General features: G+C 46.0%; 2 protein-coding genes across 2 annotated transcripts in view; both read right to left on the reverse strand.

Annotated features, from left to right (window-relative positions):
* Positions 1-1,006: 1,006 nt before the first annotated feature.
* On the reverse strand, positions 1,007-2,739 carry LOC125527389 (aspartyl protease family protein At5g10770-like). The gene is made up of 2 exons (XM_087535137.1): positions 2,568-2,739; positions 1,007-2,366 (listed from the first exon to the last, which is right to left on the reverse strand). The coding sequence occupies exons 1-2, from the start codon at positions 2,713-2,715 to the stop codon at positions 1,129-1,131; spliced, it is 1,386 nt and encodes a 461-aa protein (XP_087391263.1). The 5' UTR covers positions 2,716-2,739; the 3' UTR covers positions 1,007-1,128.
* A 3,556-nt stretch (positions 2,740-6,295) lies between these two features.
* Positions 6,296-17,783, reverse strand: part of LOC125527387 (aspartyl protease family protein At5g10770-like) — a 78,942-nt gene continuing 67,454 nt past the window's right edge. Inside the window, exon 3 of the mRNA XM_087535567.1 lies at positions 6,296-6,744. Coding sequence (XP_087391693.1) covers positions 6,296-6,744 — 449 coding nt within the window. The remainder of the gene's footprint in view (positions 6,745-17,783) is intronic.

Here is a 17,783-nt window from a genome sequence, read left to right on the forward strand (position 1 = left end):
ACTATGTTACTACGTACCTTCATGGTGGGTAGTAACATAAGTGTGGTGTCATGCAAAGATTCATTTATTAGGTTATAGACTCATATTGTATTGGGACATGTGATATTACAATAACTAGCTAAGTTACTCAAACTACCTCTCTCCTCATTAACTCGTTGCCACATAAGCAAATTTGATGAGTTGCACTCGATGTTACTGCTGAAGTTACTCCCACTGTGGCTAGTCTTATTGGTTGATATGTCCAGAAACAAGAAACAAGGTGGAAGTTAATGCACCGCGCCTAAGTGTTTTGGGATTATTAGGTTTTCGTAAAATAACTTATACACCTAGACGGAGGGAGTATTGTACATGCCGATTAAGAGGTTGGTTGTAAATGTCATGACAATTTCTTATAGCCGACAGTTGGATGTATTATTAACCATGCTCTTAAGGTGGCCGCCGCGCGCACCCCATAATGAGCGCCATCGATCCCATCGTTGGGTGTTCGCCGAGTTTGATTTGCCCAAGACTTGGCAAATGATATATTTTACTGAGTTCCATTTTATCATTGAGTTGTTTTTTCACAACATTGGGCAATCAATCTCGTTTGCCGGGTTTCTTTATATTACGAGTTTACTCAGTTCTCAGGAAACGAGTAACATTGCCTAAGGCCACTTTCAATGTATTGATGCTTACAGGAGGTGCTAAGCACATTAAAAACTTTAGCAACTCATGTAAGCACCAGTGCATAAGTGCTTAACTTGTTGGTGCCAGGCATCCTTCATTTAATGATTTTGTAATTAAATTTCTTCATGAATTGGTGGGATTTTTTCATTTAAGTGTTTTGTTTAGGTTCTCGCACTTGACATTGTTTCTTCCTGAAGTCACTACACTCATCTCTCTCTTCTTAATTACCTTACCACATCAGATTTTCTGCTTACATGGCAGCCTTAGCACGATGAAGCATTGGAAGGGTTCTAACTTTTCATGAATAGAACTCGCAAAAATATGGAACTAACATCTTCAATGATTCAACATGGCTTCATTTAATCTTTTATATAAACTCATACAAGTACCTTATTTATTGTGATATACGTGTTATGCTAATACCTTCTCTTTATTTATTTATTTATTGTTATATATATGCGATCAGCATGCGCCTGCGTTGAACCCCACGGCGCCGCCACCAACGTCGTAGAGCACCTCGAACGTCCGCTGCTGCACGTTGCCGATAATGCCGAGGGAGCTGTCATCGCGGTTGGCCGCGAAGGCGAGGCAGCTCTCCAGAATGATCCCCTCGGGGGCGAGGTTGACGATGGCGCCCCCGGAGAACACCAGTGCAACGCTCGGTATTCTGATGCTGGACTGGCCACTGAAGTCGAAGCACGTGTCCAAGATGCCCATGGGCTGCGCCGGCGGGTACTGCTTCATGCCGGCCTTGAACGCCGACGACAGCGCCGAGTACGCGGTCCGCGGCAGGCGCGTGATGATTGTGCCGGAGTCCATGAGCGACCCGGCGGAAAAGACCGTGGTGGGTATGTTGAGCTGCCTGCCTCCGACCCTGATGGCCTGAAGAGACACGATGTAGTACGCCGGGACCTGCCTGCTCCTCAGCAACGGCGTCTTGACGACGAAACCCGAGGTTGCTGCACCCAGAGTGAGGAACCCGGACGAGCTCGGAGTCGGCGGGAGGCAGTACGAGAAGGCCTTGCCGAAGGTGCCCGCGGTCTGGGTGGCCAGCGACTGAGCACCGCCGCCGAGCCCGATGAGCCCAGCGGTCTGGTCCTGGTCGTTGAGAAGGAGGCCCGACTCAGACTGGCTGCACCCAAACTGGAAGTTGCTGACGGCGTTGGAGCCCAGCGAGAGCGTGTCGGAGCTGTAGGTCCCGGTGGTTCTCGAACCATCGCCGTAGTTGACAACGTACTGGCACTGGGAGCCGGAGCAGCCGTTTCCTTGGCCATCCTGACGGAGCTGCGCACAGGCGGCGGAGCTGCAGGTGAACGGGGAGTAGGTGCTCGACGATCTGGGGTCGAAGAGCGAGTCCGCCTGCGAGTGGCACCGCGAGCACGGCTTGCAGTGCACCCATGACACGTCACTGCCGGTGTCGATGAACATGGTCTGGGTCACGGCCGGCGAGCCGATGCCGACGGTGATCACGTACTCCAACGTGCCCAGGGAGAGGCCCAGCAAGGTCGGCACGGTTGCATCCGATTGCTCCAGGCCGCCACCCTTGGCGCCAGAGAACTTCCGTCCGATGTAGTCAGCTCGGAGCTGGTCACACCGGAGCATCTCCTCCAAGGTCGGCGCCTTCGTGGAGGGGACAGGGGAGCATGGGCCGTGCCGGTGGTGCAACGGCACCATGACGACGCCGCCGGATGCTGGACTCACTGCTGAAACAGTCCAGATCGGCATGGAAACGATTAGAAATGTGCACAAAATACTAGTACTATACGTATAGTATTCGTTTTTTGAAATGATACGTATAATACTCGTTTTTTTAAAATGATACGTATAGTACTCGTTGTTTTAAAATGATACGTTTGGTATCCAGATCCATTGGAATGTCAAGTGCGTGGACAGTACTGCACCTTGGTGATCGGTGCAGTTGATGGTGGCAGATTTCAGAGAACCAGCGGGCAGAACCATGTAGTGGCTGCGAAGATCATCTCCTGCGTGAGCAACGAGAGTGTGGTAGGCGCACAGCAGGAGAAGCACAAGCTTCGAAACCGATGCCATGGCGTATAGATGCTGTTTCTTCGCTTCTCAGGCTCAGCTGCAGCTTCAGAATGTGAGCCCTCCTTATATAGAGGAGACTTCAGAATGTGGTCTTCTCCTAATTAACGAGAAGTTGCCGCCAGTTTTGATTTCGTCAATTGCACGGGTGGAAGGATTAGGTAACGTCATTTTTTGTTGACAAAATTATCAGGAATTCTATTGTTTGGCATATGTACATACTTTACTAGATATAAATACCCATGCAAGTAATAAAAAGTACATCTATCCACAAAAAAAAATTATACATCTGCGGAGGTACTTGTGTTAGGAATTTCCAATGCCAACCCCCAAACCCCCCTATCTACCCGAAGGCAGCTGCTCGGATCCCACAAGCCATCCAACGACGACTGTCATCGGTCCGCGGAGCAGTCCAGACGGTAATTTACCCGCAAAACAGAACCAAACGAGAAGGGCTTTGCGGGAGTCCGGGCACGAGCCACATAGGACTCCGACACCTCATGCCCACTCAAAAATAAGGTGGAGCCCGCGTTTTTGAAGCTAGCCCGCACAGTTTCCGTGACAAAATCCCCCACTCTCTTCGTCCTTCCCGCCGTTCTCCACTCAATTCCCGCCATTTTTCGTTGTCACCGACGCATGGACCTATAGGAGAAGTTGCCTGAGATGGCGGTGGTGGAGGATACGGTGATCATGAACATCCGCAAGATCAACTTGGAGACCCAACAACATTGTTCCTCAAAGCGAGGCCACAAAGGCGGCACCCCTCAAGGAGTGGACGGCCGGCGAAGGCGAAGATGGTTGTAGTAGTGGATGTGGTGGAGGGCGGAGCCTGGGCGCGGGGCACCGTTGTAGTCGCCAACCGTGCAGACATCACCATGTCTGGAGCATTACACGGCTCAGTACTACTACGCCCCCAAGCTGCTCGATAGGTAGTCCTTGGCATCCGTCACCAAGCAAGTGCTCTGCATTATCGATGTCAACTGGGTGTCGTTGCTTTTCACGGAGTCTTCATCATCGTAGCTTGTCCGGGCGCGGACGTCTGGAGCAGCTGGATGCCCGCACGCTGTTCGGTTGTTTGCCTAAAGCGGGCGAGCCGGCGTACGACGACACGAACATGGAGATATTTGAGATCATCCATGAAGGAGGCGGAGGAGAGGTTGCTACGACAACATGCAAGTGGATGACTCGGCGCCCACCGAATCCGGGACGTACATTAAGCCGGACTCGCATACATGCTACACCCAGTCCAGCACGTGCACTCAGCTGGGCATGGATACACAATAGCAGGATTGGAGCACCGGACAGCGGGAGCAAAAGGAGGAGGAGGACCACGATAATCCGGATGAATTTTTTGTCAATCCAAAGAAAAGGGGTAGAGAAGAAAGCTTCAACATGCAGGAGGACGAGCTATTGTACGATGCATGGTTGGTCACTAGTCTTGATCCAATCCATGGCACGGAGCTTACGGGCCCAACCTGTTGTGCCAACATTCACTCTTGATTCCATAAACACAAGCATTTCGAGTACATCATCATGAGTTTGGCAAGAGGGTATAATAGTGATCCAGGAGTGGATCACTGGATAGAGGTCAAAATTATCCTTAGTGGAATAAGGACATGTTTCTCGGTTATGAAGGTGATAAAAAGTTCGTCGTAAAGGGTTACGTCGATGAAAGCTTTGACACTGATCCGAATGACTCTAAGTCTCAATCTGGATACGTATTGAAAGTGGGAGCAATTAGCTAGAGTAGCTCCATGCAAAGCATTGTAGACATAGAAAATTTGCAAAACACATACGGCTCTGAATGTGACAGACCCGTTGACTAAACTTCTCTCACAAGCAAAACATGATCACACCTTAGTACTCTTTGGGTGTTAATCACATAGTGATGTGAACTAGATTATTGACTCTAGTAAACCCTTTGGGTGTTAGTCACATGGAGATTCGAACTAATCACATAAAGATGTGAACTATTGGTGTTAAATCACATGACTATGTAAACTAGATTATTGACTCTAGAGCAAGTGGGAGACTGAAGGAAATATGCCCTAGAGGCAATAATACAGTTGTTATTTATATTTCCTTATATCATGATAAATGTTTATTATTCATACTAGAATCGTATTAACCGGAAACTTAGTACATGTGGGAATACAGAGACAAAACAGAGTGTCCCTAGTATGCCTCTACTTGACTAGCTCGTTAATAAAAAATAGTTAAGTTTCCTGACCATATACATGTGTTGTCATTTTGATGAACGGAGTCACATTATTAGGAGAATGATGTGATGGACAAGACCCATTCGTTAGCTTAGCATGTTGATCATTCAGTTTCATTGCTATTGCTTTCTTCATAACTTATACATATTCCTTTGACTATGAGATTATGCAACTCCCAAATACCGGAGGAACACCTTGTGTGCTATCAAACATCACAACGTAACTGGGTGATTATAAAGATGCTCTACAGGTGTCTCCAAAGGTGTTTGTTGGGTTGGCATAGATCGAGATTAGGATTTGTCACTACATGTATCGGAGGTGGGGCGCGCCCCCCTTGCCCCAATCCGAATTGGACAAGGGGAGGGGGCGTGGCCCCCCTCTTTCCTTCTCCCTCTCCCTCCTTTCCTTATTTCCTACTCCGAAAAGGAAAGGGAATCCTACTAGGACTTGGGAGTCCTAGTAGGACTCCCTACACTTGGCGCGCTCCTAGGAGGGTCAGCCTCTCTCCCTCCCTCCTTTATATACGTAGGCAGGGGGCCACCCCAAAGGCACTCCAAGATTTGTCTTAGCCGTGTGCGGTACCCCCCTCCACAGTTACACACCTCGGTCATATCGTTGTAGTGCTTAGGCGAAGCCCTGCGCCGGTAACTTCGTCATCACCGTCACCACGCCGTCGTGCTGACGGAACTCTCCCTCGTCCTTAAATGGATCAAGAGCTCGAGGGACATCATCGAGCTGAACATGTGGTGAACACAGAGGAGCCGTACGTTCGGTACATGGATCGGTTGGATCGTGAAGACGTTCGACTACATCAACCGCGTTACTAAACGCTTCCGCTTTCGGTCTACGAGGATACGTGGACACACTCTCCCGTCTCGTTGCTATGCATCTCCTAGATAGATCTTGCGTGATCGTAGGAACTTTTTTGAAATACTGTGTTCCCCAACAATCATCTATTTTGCCTAGGGATGTTACTACATGCCTCTCTTTTATCATTAATTTTTTTGACTGTTCTTTTATCATTAATTACTTGTCATGTCATCTATTTTATCTAGATAAGTGTGATGTTACCACTTATATTACTCCCACTGTGAGTAGTTGAAAAGAGCTCGGCAAACATATGCAACTAGACATCTTCGCTGATTTCAGTAGATTGCTTAATTTATTATTTATAAATTTTATAGACTCATATACAAGTATCTTATTATGATACGTGATATATTAATACTTCCTCTTTCTTTATTTATTGTTATATTACCATGTCATCTACTCCCTCTGTACCCAAATATATACTGCGTGAGGATGCATGATACTTTGTGAGAGGTCTTAGCTCGCAAGAGAAAACAAGTACTTGTGCGCGCCGATCAGCATGCCCCAGCCTTGAACCCGACGGCGCCGCCACCAACGTCATAGAGCACCTCGAACGTCCTCTGCTGCACGTTGCTGATGATGCCAAGGGAGTTGTCATCACGGTTAGCCGCGAAGGCGAGGCAGCTGTCCAGAATGATCCCCTCGGGGGCGAGGTTGACGACGGCGCCCCCGGAGAACACCAGTGCAACACTCGGTATTCTGATGCTGGACTGGCCACTGAAGTCGAAGCACGTGTCCAAGATGCCCATGGGCTGTGGCAGCGGGTACTGCTTCATGCCAGCCTTGAACGCCGACGACAGCGCCGAGTACGCGGTCCGCGGCAGGCGCGTGATGATTGTGTCGGAGTCCATGAGCGACTCGGCGGAGAAGACCGAGGTGGGTATGTTGAGTTGCCTGCCTCCCACCATAATGGCCTGAAGAGACACAATGTAGTACGCCGGAACTGTTGGGGAACGTAGTAATTTCAAAATTTTCCTACGCACACACAAGATTATGGTGATGCATAGCAATGAGAGAGGAGAGTGTCTTCTACGTACCCTCGTAGACCGTAAGCGGAAGCGTTATGACAACACGGTTGATGTAGTCGTATGTCTTCACGATCAACCGATCATCAGTGCCGAACGTACGGCACCTCCGCGTTCAGCACACGTTCAGCTTGGTGACATTTCGCGAACTCACGATCCTGTAGAGCTTCGTCAGCACGACGGCGTGGTGACGGTGTTGATGAAGCTACCGACGCAGGGCTTCGCCTAAGCACCGCTACGATATGACCGAGATGGATTATGGTGGAGGGGGCACCGCACACGGCTAAAAGATCAATGATTAATTGTTGTGTCTATGAGGTGCCCCCCTGCCCCCGTATATAAAGGAGCTAGGGGGAGGCGGCCGACCAAGGAGGAGGGCGCGCCAAGGGTGGAGTCCTACTCCCACCGGGAGTAGGACTCCTTCTTTCCTAGTAGTAGGAGAAGGGGGAAGGGAAGGCGAGAGGAGGAAGGAAAGGGGGGCGCCACCCCCTCCCCCTTGTCCAATTCGTTCTAGAGGGGGAGGGGGTGCGCGGCCTACCCTGGCCGCCCCTCATCTTCTCCACTAAGGACCAATAGGCCCAATATACTCCCCGGGAGGTTCCGGTAACGCCCCGGTACTCTGGTATATGTCCGATACCTCCCGGAACAGTTCCGGTGTCCGAACATAGTCGTCCAATATATCGATCTTTACGTCTTGACCATTTCGAGACTCCTCGTCATGCCCGTGATCATATCCGGGACTCTGGACTACCTTCGGTACATCAAAACACAAAAACTCATAATACCGATCGTCACAGAACTTTAAGCGTGCGAACCCTACGGGTTCGAGAACTATTTAGACATGACCGAGACACATCTCCGGTCAATAACCAATAGAAAAACCTGGATGCTCATATTGGTTCCTACATATTCTATGAAGATCTTTATCGGTCAAAGCGCATAACAACATATGCTGTTCCCTTTGTCATCGATATGTTACTTGCCCGAGAATCGATCGTCGGTATCTCAATACCTAGTTCAATCTCGTTACCGGTAAGTCTCTTTACTCGTTCCGTAATGCATCATCCCATAACTAACTCATTATTCACATTGCTTGCAAGGCTTATAGTGATGTGCATTACCGAGAGGGCCCAGAGATACCTCTCCGACAATCGGAGTGACAAATTCTATTCTCGATCTATGCCAACTCAACGAACACCATCGGAGACACCTGTAGAGCACCTTTATAATCACCCAGTTATGTTGTGACGTTTGGTAGCACACAAAGTGTTTTTCCGGTAATCGGGGGTTGCATAATCTCATAGTCATAGGAACATGTATAAGTCATGAGGAAAGCAATAGTAGTAAACTAAACGATCAAGTGCTAAGCTAACGGAATGGGTCATGTCAATCACATCACTCTCCTAATGATGTCATCCCGTTGATCAAATGACAACTCAGGTCTATGGCTAGGAAACTCAACCATCTTTGATCAACGAGCTAGTCAAGTAGAGGCATACTAGTGACACTATTTTTGTCTATGTATTCACACATGTATTATGTTTCCGGTTAATACAATTCTAGCACGAATAATAAACATTTATCATGATATGAGGAAATAAATAATAACTTTATTATTGCCTCTAGGGCATATTTCCTCCAGTCTCCCACTTGCACTAGAGTCAATAATCTAGATTACACAGTAATGATTCTAACACCCATGGAGTCTTGGTGTTGATCATGTTTTGCTCGTGGAAGAGGCTTAGTCAACGGGTCTGCAACATTCAGATCCGTATGTATCTTGCAAATCTCTGTGTCTCCCACCTGGACTTGATCCCGGATGGAATTGAAGCATCTCTTGATGTGCTTTGTTCTTTTGTGAAATCTGGATTCATTTGCCATGGCAATTGCACCAGTATTGTCACCAAAGATTTTCATTGAACCCGATGCACTAGGAATGACACCAAGATCGGATATGAACTCCTTCATCCAGACTCCTTCATTTGATGCTTCCGAAGCAGCTATGTACTCCGCTTCACACGTAGATCCTGCCATGACGCTTTGTTTAGAACCGCTCCAACTAACAGCTCCACCGTTCAATATAAATACGTATCCGGTTTGCGATTTAGAATCGTCCGGATCAGTGTCAAAGCTTGCATCGACGTAACCATTTACGACGAGCTCTTTGTCACCTCCATAAACGAGAAACATATCCTTAGTCCTTTTCAGGTATTTCAGGATGTTCTTGACCGCTGTCGAGTGATCCACTCCTGGATCACTTTGGTTCCTCCCTGCTAAACTAATAGCAAGGCACACATCAGGTCTGGTACACATCATTGCATACATGATAGAGCCTATGGCTGAAGCATAGGGAACACTTTTCATTTTCTCTCTATCTTCTGCAGTGGTCGGGAATTGAGTCTTACTCAACTTCACACATTGTAACACAGGCAAGAACCCTTTCTTTGCTTGATCCATTTTAAACTTCTTCAAAACTTTATCAAGGTATGTGCTTTGTGAAAGTCCAATTAAGCGTCTTGATCTATCTCTATAGATCATGATGCCCAATCTATAAGCAGCTTCTCCGAGGTCTTTCATTGAAAAACTATTATTCAAGTATCCCTTTATGCTATCCAGAAATTCTATATCATTTCCAATCAACAACATGCCATCCACATATAATATTAGAAATGCTACAGAGCTCCCACTCACTTTCTTGTAAATACAGGCTTCTCTAAAAGTCTGTATAAAGCCATATGCTTTGATTACACAATCAAAACATTTATTCCAACTCCGAGAGGCTTGCACCAGTCCATAAATGGATCGCTGGAGCTTGCACACTTTGTTAGCACCCTTTGGATCGACAAAACCTTCAGGTTGCATCATATACAACTCTTCTTCCAGAAATCCATTCAGGAATGCAGTTTTGACATTCATTTGCAAAATTTCATAATCATAAAATGCGGCAATTGCCAACATGATTCGGATAGACTTAAGCATCGCTACGGGTGAGAAAGTCTCATCATAGTCAACCCCTTGAACTTGTCGAAAAACCATTCGCGACAAGTCGAGCTTTGTAGACAGTAACATTACCGTCAGCGTCAGTCTTCTTCTTGAAGATCCATTTATTCTTGATGGCTTGCCGATCATTGGGAAAGTCAACCAAAGTCCACACTTTGTTCTCATACATGGATCCCATCTCAGATTGGCTCACCATCGCTTCTTCATAGTTCTTAGGTTCATCATGGTCAAGTAACATGACTTCCAAAACAGGATTACCGTACCACTCTGGTGCACATCTTACTCTGGTTGACCTACGAGGTTTGGTAGCAACTTGATCTGAAGTTTCATGATCATCATCATTAGCTTCCTAACTAATTGGTGTAGGTGTCACAGGAACCGGTTTCTGTGATGAACTACTTTCCAATAAGGGAGCAGGTACAGTTACCTCATCAATTTCTACTTTCCTCCCACTCACTTCTTTCGAGAGAAACTCTTTCTCTAGAAACGATCCATTTTTAGCAACAAATGTCTTGCCTTCGGATCTGTGATAGAAGGTGTACCCAATAGTTTCTTTTGGGTATCCTATGAAGACACATTTCTCCTTGGGTTCGAGCTTATCAGGTTGAAGCTTTTTCACATAAGCATCCCAAACCCAAACTTTAAGAAATGACAACTTTGGTTTCTTGCCAAACCACAGTTCATAAGGCGTTGTCACAACGGATTTTGATGGTACCCTATTTAACGTGAATGCAGCCGTCTCTAAAGCATAACCCCAAAACGATAGCGGTAAATCAGTAAGAGACATCATAGATTGCACCATATCTAGTAAAGTGCGATTACGACGTTCGGACACACCATTACGCTGTGGTGTTCCGGGTGGCGTGAGTTGCGAAACTATTCCGCATTGTTTCAAATGTAGACCAAACTCGTAACTCAAATATTCTCCTCCACGATCAGATCGTAGAAACTTTATTTTCTTGTTACGATGATTTTCCACTTCACTCTGAAATTCTTTGAACTTTTCCAATGTTTCAGACTTATGTTTCATTAAGTAGATATACCCATATCTGCCCAAATCATATGTGAAGATGAGAAAATAATGATACCCGCCGCGAGCCTCAATATTCATTGGACCACATACATCAGTATGTATGATTTCCAATAAATCTGTTGCTCGCTCCATTGTTTCAGAGAACGGCGTTTTAGTCATCTTGCCCATGAGGCATGGTTCGCAAGTACCAAGTGATTCATAATCAGTGATTCCAGAAGTCCATCAGTATGGGGTTTCTTCATGCGCTTTACACCAATATGACCTAAACGATAGTGCCACAAATAAGTTGCACTATCATTATCAACGCCGCATCTTTTGGCTTCAACATTATGAATATGTGTATTACTACTGTCGAGATCTAACACAAATAGACCACTCTTTAAGGATGCATGACCATAAAAGATATTACTCGTATAAATAGAACAACCATTATTCTCAGATTTAAATGAATAACCGTCTTGCATCAAACAAGATCCAGATATAGTGTTCATGCTTAATGCTGGCACCAAATAACAATTATTCAGGTCTAAAATAAATCCCAAAGGTAGATGTAGAGGTAGCGTGCCAACGGTGATCACATCGACTTTGGAACCATTTCCCACGCGCATCGTCACCTTGTCCTTAACCAATATTCGCTCAATCCGTAGTCCTTGTTTCGAGTTGCAAATATTAGCAACAGAACCAGTATCAAATACCCAGGTGCTACTGTGAGCTCTAGTAAGGTACACATCAATAACATGTATATCACATATACCTTTGTTCACCTTGCCATCCTTCTTATCCGCCAAATACTTGGGGCAGTTCCGCTTCCAGTGACCAGTCTGTTTGCAGTAGAAGCACTCAGTCTCAGACTTAGGTCCAGACTTTTCTTCTCTTGAGCAGCAACTTGTTTGCCGTTCTTTTTCAAGTTCCCCTTCTTCTTCCCTTTACCCTTTTTCTTGAAACTGGTGGTCTTGTTGACCATCAACACTTGATGCTCCTTCTTAATTTCTACCTCCGCAGCCTTTAGCATTGCGAAGAGCTCGGGAATTGTTTTATCCATCCCTTGCATATTATTGTTCGTCACGAAGCTCTTGTAGCTTGGTGGGAGTGATTGAAGAACTCTGTAAATGACACTATCAACAGGAAGATTAACTCCCAGTTGAGTCAAGTGGTTATCGTACCCAGACATTCTGAGTATATGTTCACTGACAGAACTATTCTCCTCCATCTTGCAGCTGTAGAACTTATTGGAGACTTCGTATCTCTCAATCCGGGCATTTGCTTGAAATATTAACTTCAACTCTTGGAACATCTCATATGCTCCATGACGTTCAAAACATCGTTGAATTCCCGGTTCTAAGCCGTAAAGCATGGCACACTGAACTATCGAGTAGTCATCAACTTTGCTCTGCCAGACGTTCTTAACATCATCAACAGCATCTGCAGCAGGCCTGTCACCCATCGGTGCTTCCAGGACGTAATTCTTCTATGCAGCAATGAGGATAATCCTGAAGTTACGGACCCAGTCCGTGTAATTGCTACCATCATATTTCAACTTTGCTTTATCAAGGAACACATTAAAATCTAACGGAACAACACCACAGGCCATCTATCTACAACAACATAGACAAGCAAAAATTCTATCAGGTACTAAGTTCATGATAAATTTAAGTTCAATTAATCATATTACTAAAGAACTCCCACTTAGATAGACATCCCTCTAATCATGTAAGTGATCACGTGATCCAAATCAACTAAACCATAACCGATCATCACGTGAAATAGAGTAGTTTTCAATGGTGAACATCACTATGTTGATCATATCTACTATATGATTCACGCTCGACCTTTCGGTCTCAGTGTTTCGAGGCCATATCTGCATATGCTAGGCTCGTCAAGTTTAACCCGAGTATTCTGCGTGTGCAAAACTGGCTTGCACCCGTTGTATAAGAACGTTGAGCTTATCACACCCGATCATCACGTGGTGTCTCGGCACGATGATCTTTTGCAACGGTGCATACTCAGGGACAACACTTGTACCTTGAATTTTTTAGTGAGAGATCATCTTATAATGCTACCGTCAATCAAAGCAGAATAAGATGCATAAATGATAAACATCACATGCAATCAATATAAGTGATATGATATGGCCATCATCATCTTGTGCCTTTGATCTCCATCTCCAAAGCACCGTCATGATCACCATTGTCACCGGCGTGACACCTTGATCTCCATTGTAGCATTGTTGTCGTCTCGCCAACTATTGCTTCTCTGACTATCACTACCGCTTAGTGATAAAGTAAAGCAATTACATGGCGATTGCATTTCATACGATAAAAGCGACAACCTGTTGGGGAACGTTGCAGAAAACAAAATTTTTTCTACGGTTTCACCAAGATCCATCTAGGAGTTCATCTAGCAACGAGTGATTGGATTGCATCTACATACCTTTGTAGATCACACGCGGAAGCATTCAAAGAACGGGGTTGAGGAAGGCGTACTCGACGTGATCCAAATCACCGGAGATCCTAGCACCGAAAGGACGGCACCTCCGCGTTCAACACACGTACGGTCAGCGTAACGTCTCCTTCTTCTTGATCCAGCAAGGGGGAAGGAGAGGTTGAGGAAGATGGCTCCAGCAGTAGCACGACGGCGTGGTGGTGATGGAGCTGCAGTACTCCGGCAGGGCTTCGCCAAGCACTATGGAGGAGGAGATGTGTTGGAGAGGGAGAGGGAGGCACCAAAGATGTGTCATGAAAGGCCCTCCTTCCCTCACTATATATAGGGAGTCCAAGGGGGGGCGGCCCTAGGAGATCCAATCTCCTAGGGGGGCGGCGGCCAAGGGAGGAATCCTTCCCCCCCAAGGCACCTAGGGGTGCCTTCCCCCTTTGGGACTCTTCCCTTCTTGAACCCTAGGTGCATGGGCCTCTTGGGGCTGGTTCCCTTGGCCCATGTAGGCCAAGGCGCACCCCCTACAGCCCATGTGCCCCCCCGGGGCAGGTGGCCCCACCCGGTGGACCCCCGGGACCCTTCCGGTGGTCCCGGTACAATACCGGTGACCCCGAAACTTGTCCCGATGCCCGAAATAGCACTTCCCATATATAATTCTTTACCTCTGGACCATTCCGGAACTCCTCGTGACGTCCGGGATCTCATCCGGGACTCCGAACAACATTCGGGTTACTGCATATACATATCCCTACAACCCTAGCGTCACCGAACCTTAAGTGTGTAGACCCTACGGGTTCGGGAGACATATAGACATGACCGAGATCGCTCTCCGGTCAATAACCAACAGCGGGATCTGGATACCCATGTTGGCTCCCCCATGCTCCTCGATGATCTCATCGGATGAACCACGATGTCGAGGATTCAAGCAACCCCGTATACAATTCCCTTTGTCAATCGGTATGTTACTTGCCCGAGATTCGATCGTCGGTATCCCAATACCTCGTTCAATCTCGTTACCGGCAAGTCACTTTACTCATACCGTAATGCATGATCCCGTGACCAGACACTTGGTCACTTTGAGCTCATTATGATGATGCATTACCGAGTGGGCCCAGTGATACCTCTCCGTCATACGGAGTGACAAATCCCAGTCTTGATCCGTGTCAACCCAACAGACACTTTCGGAGATACCCGTAGTATACCTTTATAGTCACCCAGTTACGTTGTGACCTTTGGCACACCCAAAGCACTCCTACGGTATCCGGGAGTTACACGATCTCATGGTCTAAGGAAAAGATACTTGACATTGGAAAACTCTAGCAAACGAAACTATACGATCTTATGCTATGTTTAGGATTGGGTCTTGTCCATCACATCATTCTCCTAATGATGTGATCTCGTTATCAATGACATCCAATGTCCATAGTCAGGAAACCATGACTATCTGTTGATCAACGAGCTAGTCAACTAGAGGCTTACTAGGGACATGTTGGTGTCTATTATTCACACATGTATTACGATTTCCGGATAACACAATTATAGCATGAATAAAGACAATTATCATGAACAAGGAAATATTATAATAATGCTTTTATTATTGCCTCTAGGGCATATTTCGAACAGTCTCCCACTTGCACTAGAGTCAATAATCTAGTTGCATTGTGATGAATCGAACACCCATGGAATTCTGGTGTTGATCATGTTTTGCTCTAGGGAGAGGTTTAGTCAATGGATCTGCTATATTCAGGTCCGTATGTACTTTACAAATATCTATGTCTCCATCTTGAACATTTTCATGAATGGAGTTGAAACGACGCTTGATGTGCCTTGTCTTCTTGTGAAACCTGGGCTCCTTGGCAAGAGCAATAGCTCCAGTGTTGTCACAGAAGAGCTTGATCGGCCCCGACGCATTGGGTATGACTCCTAGGTCGGTGATGAACTCCTTCACCCAAATTGCTTCATGTGCTGCCTCCGAGGCTGCCATGTACTCCGCTTCACATGTAGATCCCGCCACGACGCTCTGCTTGCAACTGCACCAGCTTACTGCCCCACCATTCAAAATATACACGTATCCGGTTTGTGACTTTGAGTCATCCAGATCTGTGTCGAAGCTAGCGTCGACGTAACCCTTTACGACGAGCTCTTCGTCACCTCCATAGACGAGAAACATTTCCTTAGTCCTTTTCAGGTACTTCAGGATATTCTTGACCGCTGTCCAGTGTTCCTTGCCGGGATTACTTTGGTACCTTCCTACCAAACTTACGGCAAGGTTTACATCAGGTCTGGTACACAGCATGGCATACATAATAGAACCTATGGCTGAGGCGTAGGGGATGACACTCATCTCTTCTATATCTTCTGCCGTGGTCGGACATTGAGCTGAGCTCAATTTCACACCTTGTAACACAGGCGAGAACCCCTTCTTAGACTGATCCATATTGAACTTCTTCAATATCTTATCAAGGTATGTGCTTTGTGAAAGACCTATGAGGCGTCTTGATCTATCTCTATAGATCTTGATGCCTAATATATATGCAGCTTCTCCAAGGTCCTTCATTGAAAAACTCTTATTCAAGTAGGCCTTTATGCTGTCCAAGAGTTCTATATCATTTCCCATCAAAAGTATGTCATCTACATATAATATGAGAAATGCTACAGAGCTCCCACTCACTTTCTTGTAAACATAGGCTTCTCCATAAGTCTGTGTAAACCCAAACGCTTTGATCATCTCATCAAAGCGAATGTTCCAACTCCGAGATGCTTGCACCAGCCCATAAATCGAGCGTTGGAGCTTGCACACCTTGTCAGCATTCTTAGGATCGACAAAACCTTCCGGCTGCATCATATACAATTCTTCCTTAAGGAAACCATTAAGGAATGCCGTTTTGATGTCCATTTGCCATATTTCATAATCATAGAATGCGGCAATTGCTAACATGATTTGGACGGAGTTTAGCTTCGCTACCGGTGAGAAAGTCTCATTGTAGTCAACCCCTTGAACTTGTCGATAACCCTTAGCGACAAGCCGAGCTTTATAGATGGTCACATTACCATCCACGTCTGTCTTCTTCTTAAAGATCCATTTATTTTCTAAGGCTCGCCGCTCTACGGGCAAGTTAGTCAAAGTCCATACTTCATTTTCATACATGGATCCTATCTCGGATTTCATGGCTTCCAGCCATTTGTCGGAATCCGGGCCCGCCATCGCTTCTTCATAGTTCAAAGATTCACCGTTGTCTAACAACATGATTTCCAAGACAGGGTTGCCGTACCACTCTGGTGCGGAACGTGTCCTTGTGGACCTTCGAATTTCAGTAGGAGCTTGATCAGAAGTATCTTGATCATCATCATTAACTTCCTCTCTAGTCGGTGCAGGCACCTCAGGAACATTTTCTTGAGTTGTGCCCTTTTCCAGTTCAAGAGGTAATACTTCATCAAGTTCTACTTTCCTCCCACTTCTTTCGAGAGAAACTCTTTCTCTAGAAAGGACCCATTCTTGGCAACAAAGATCTTGCCTTCGGATCTGAGGTAGAAGGTATACCTAATAGTTTCTTTAGGGTATCCTATGAAGACGCATTTTTCTGATTTGGGTTCGAGCTTTTCAGGTTGAAGTTTCTTGACATAAGCATCGCATCCCCAAACTTTTAGAAACGACAGCTTAGGTTTCTTCCCAAACCATAATTCATACGGTGTCGTCTCAACGGATTTCGGCGGAGCCCTATTTAAAGTGAATGCGGCAGTCTCTAAAGCATACCCCCAAAAAGATAGCGGTAAATCGGCAAGAGACATCATAGATCGCACCATATCTAATAGAGTGCGATTACGACGTTCAGATACACCATTACGCTGAGGTGTTCCAGGCGGCGTGAGCTGTGAAACTATTCCACATTTTCTTAAGTGTGTGCCAAACTCATGACTCAAGTATTCTCCTCCACGATCTGATCGCAGGAACTTGATTTTCCTGTCACGTTGATTCTCAACCTCACTCTGAAATTCCTTGAACTTTTCAAAGGTCTCAGACTTGTGTTTCATTAAGTAGACATACCCATATCTACTCAAGTCATCAGTGAGGGTGAGAACATAACGATAGCCACCGCGAGCCTCAACACTCATTGGACCGCACACATCAGTATGTATGATTTCCAATAAGTTGGTTGCTTGCTCCATTGTTCCTGAGAACGGAGTCTTGGTCATTTTACCCATGAGGCATGGTTCGCACGTGTCAAATGATTCGTAATCAAGAGACTCTAAAAGTCCATCAGCATGGAGCTTCTTCATGCGTTTGACACCTATGTGACCAAGGCGGCAGTGCCACAAGTATGTGGGACTATCATTATCAATCTTACATCTTTTGGTACTCACACTATGAACATGTGTAGCATTACGCTCGAGATACATTAAGAATAAACCATTCACCATTGGAGCATGACCATAAAACATATCTCTCATATAAATAGAACAACCACTATTCTCGGATTTAAATGAGTAGCC

This window comes from Triticum urartu, chromosome 7A (assembly GCF_056163025.1).
Source record: "Triticum urartu cultivar PI428250 chromosome 7A, HENAU_Tu73, whole genome shotgun sequence".
In the NCBI taxonomy this organism is placed as follows: domain Eukaryota; kingdom Viridiplantae; phylum Streptophyta; class Magnoliopsida; order Poales; family Poaceae; genus Triticum; species Triticum urartu.

What these genes read in the sequence shown, in the direction of transcription:
- LOC125527389 (XM_087535137.1), bottom strand. Translation starts at nt 2,715, where the DNA reads ATGGCATCGGTTTCGAAGCTTGTGCTTCTCCTGCTGTGCGCCTACCAC. An exon ending in CAACTGCACCGATCACCAAG is followed by an intron (nt 2,367 to 2,567) that starts GTGCAGTACTGT and finishes CTGTTTCAGCAG; the next exon opens with TGAGTCCAGCATCCGGCGGC.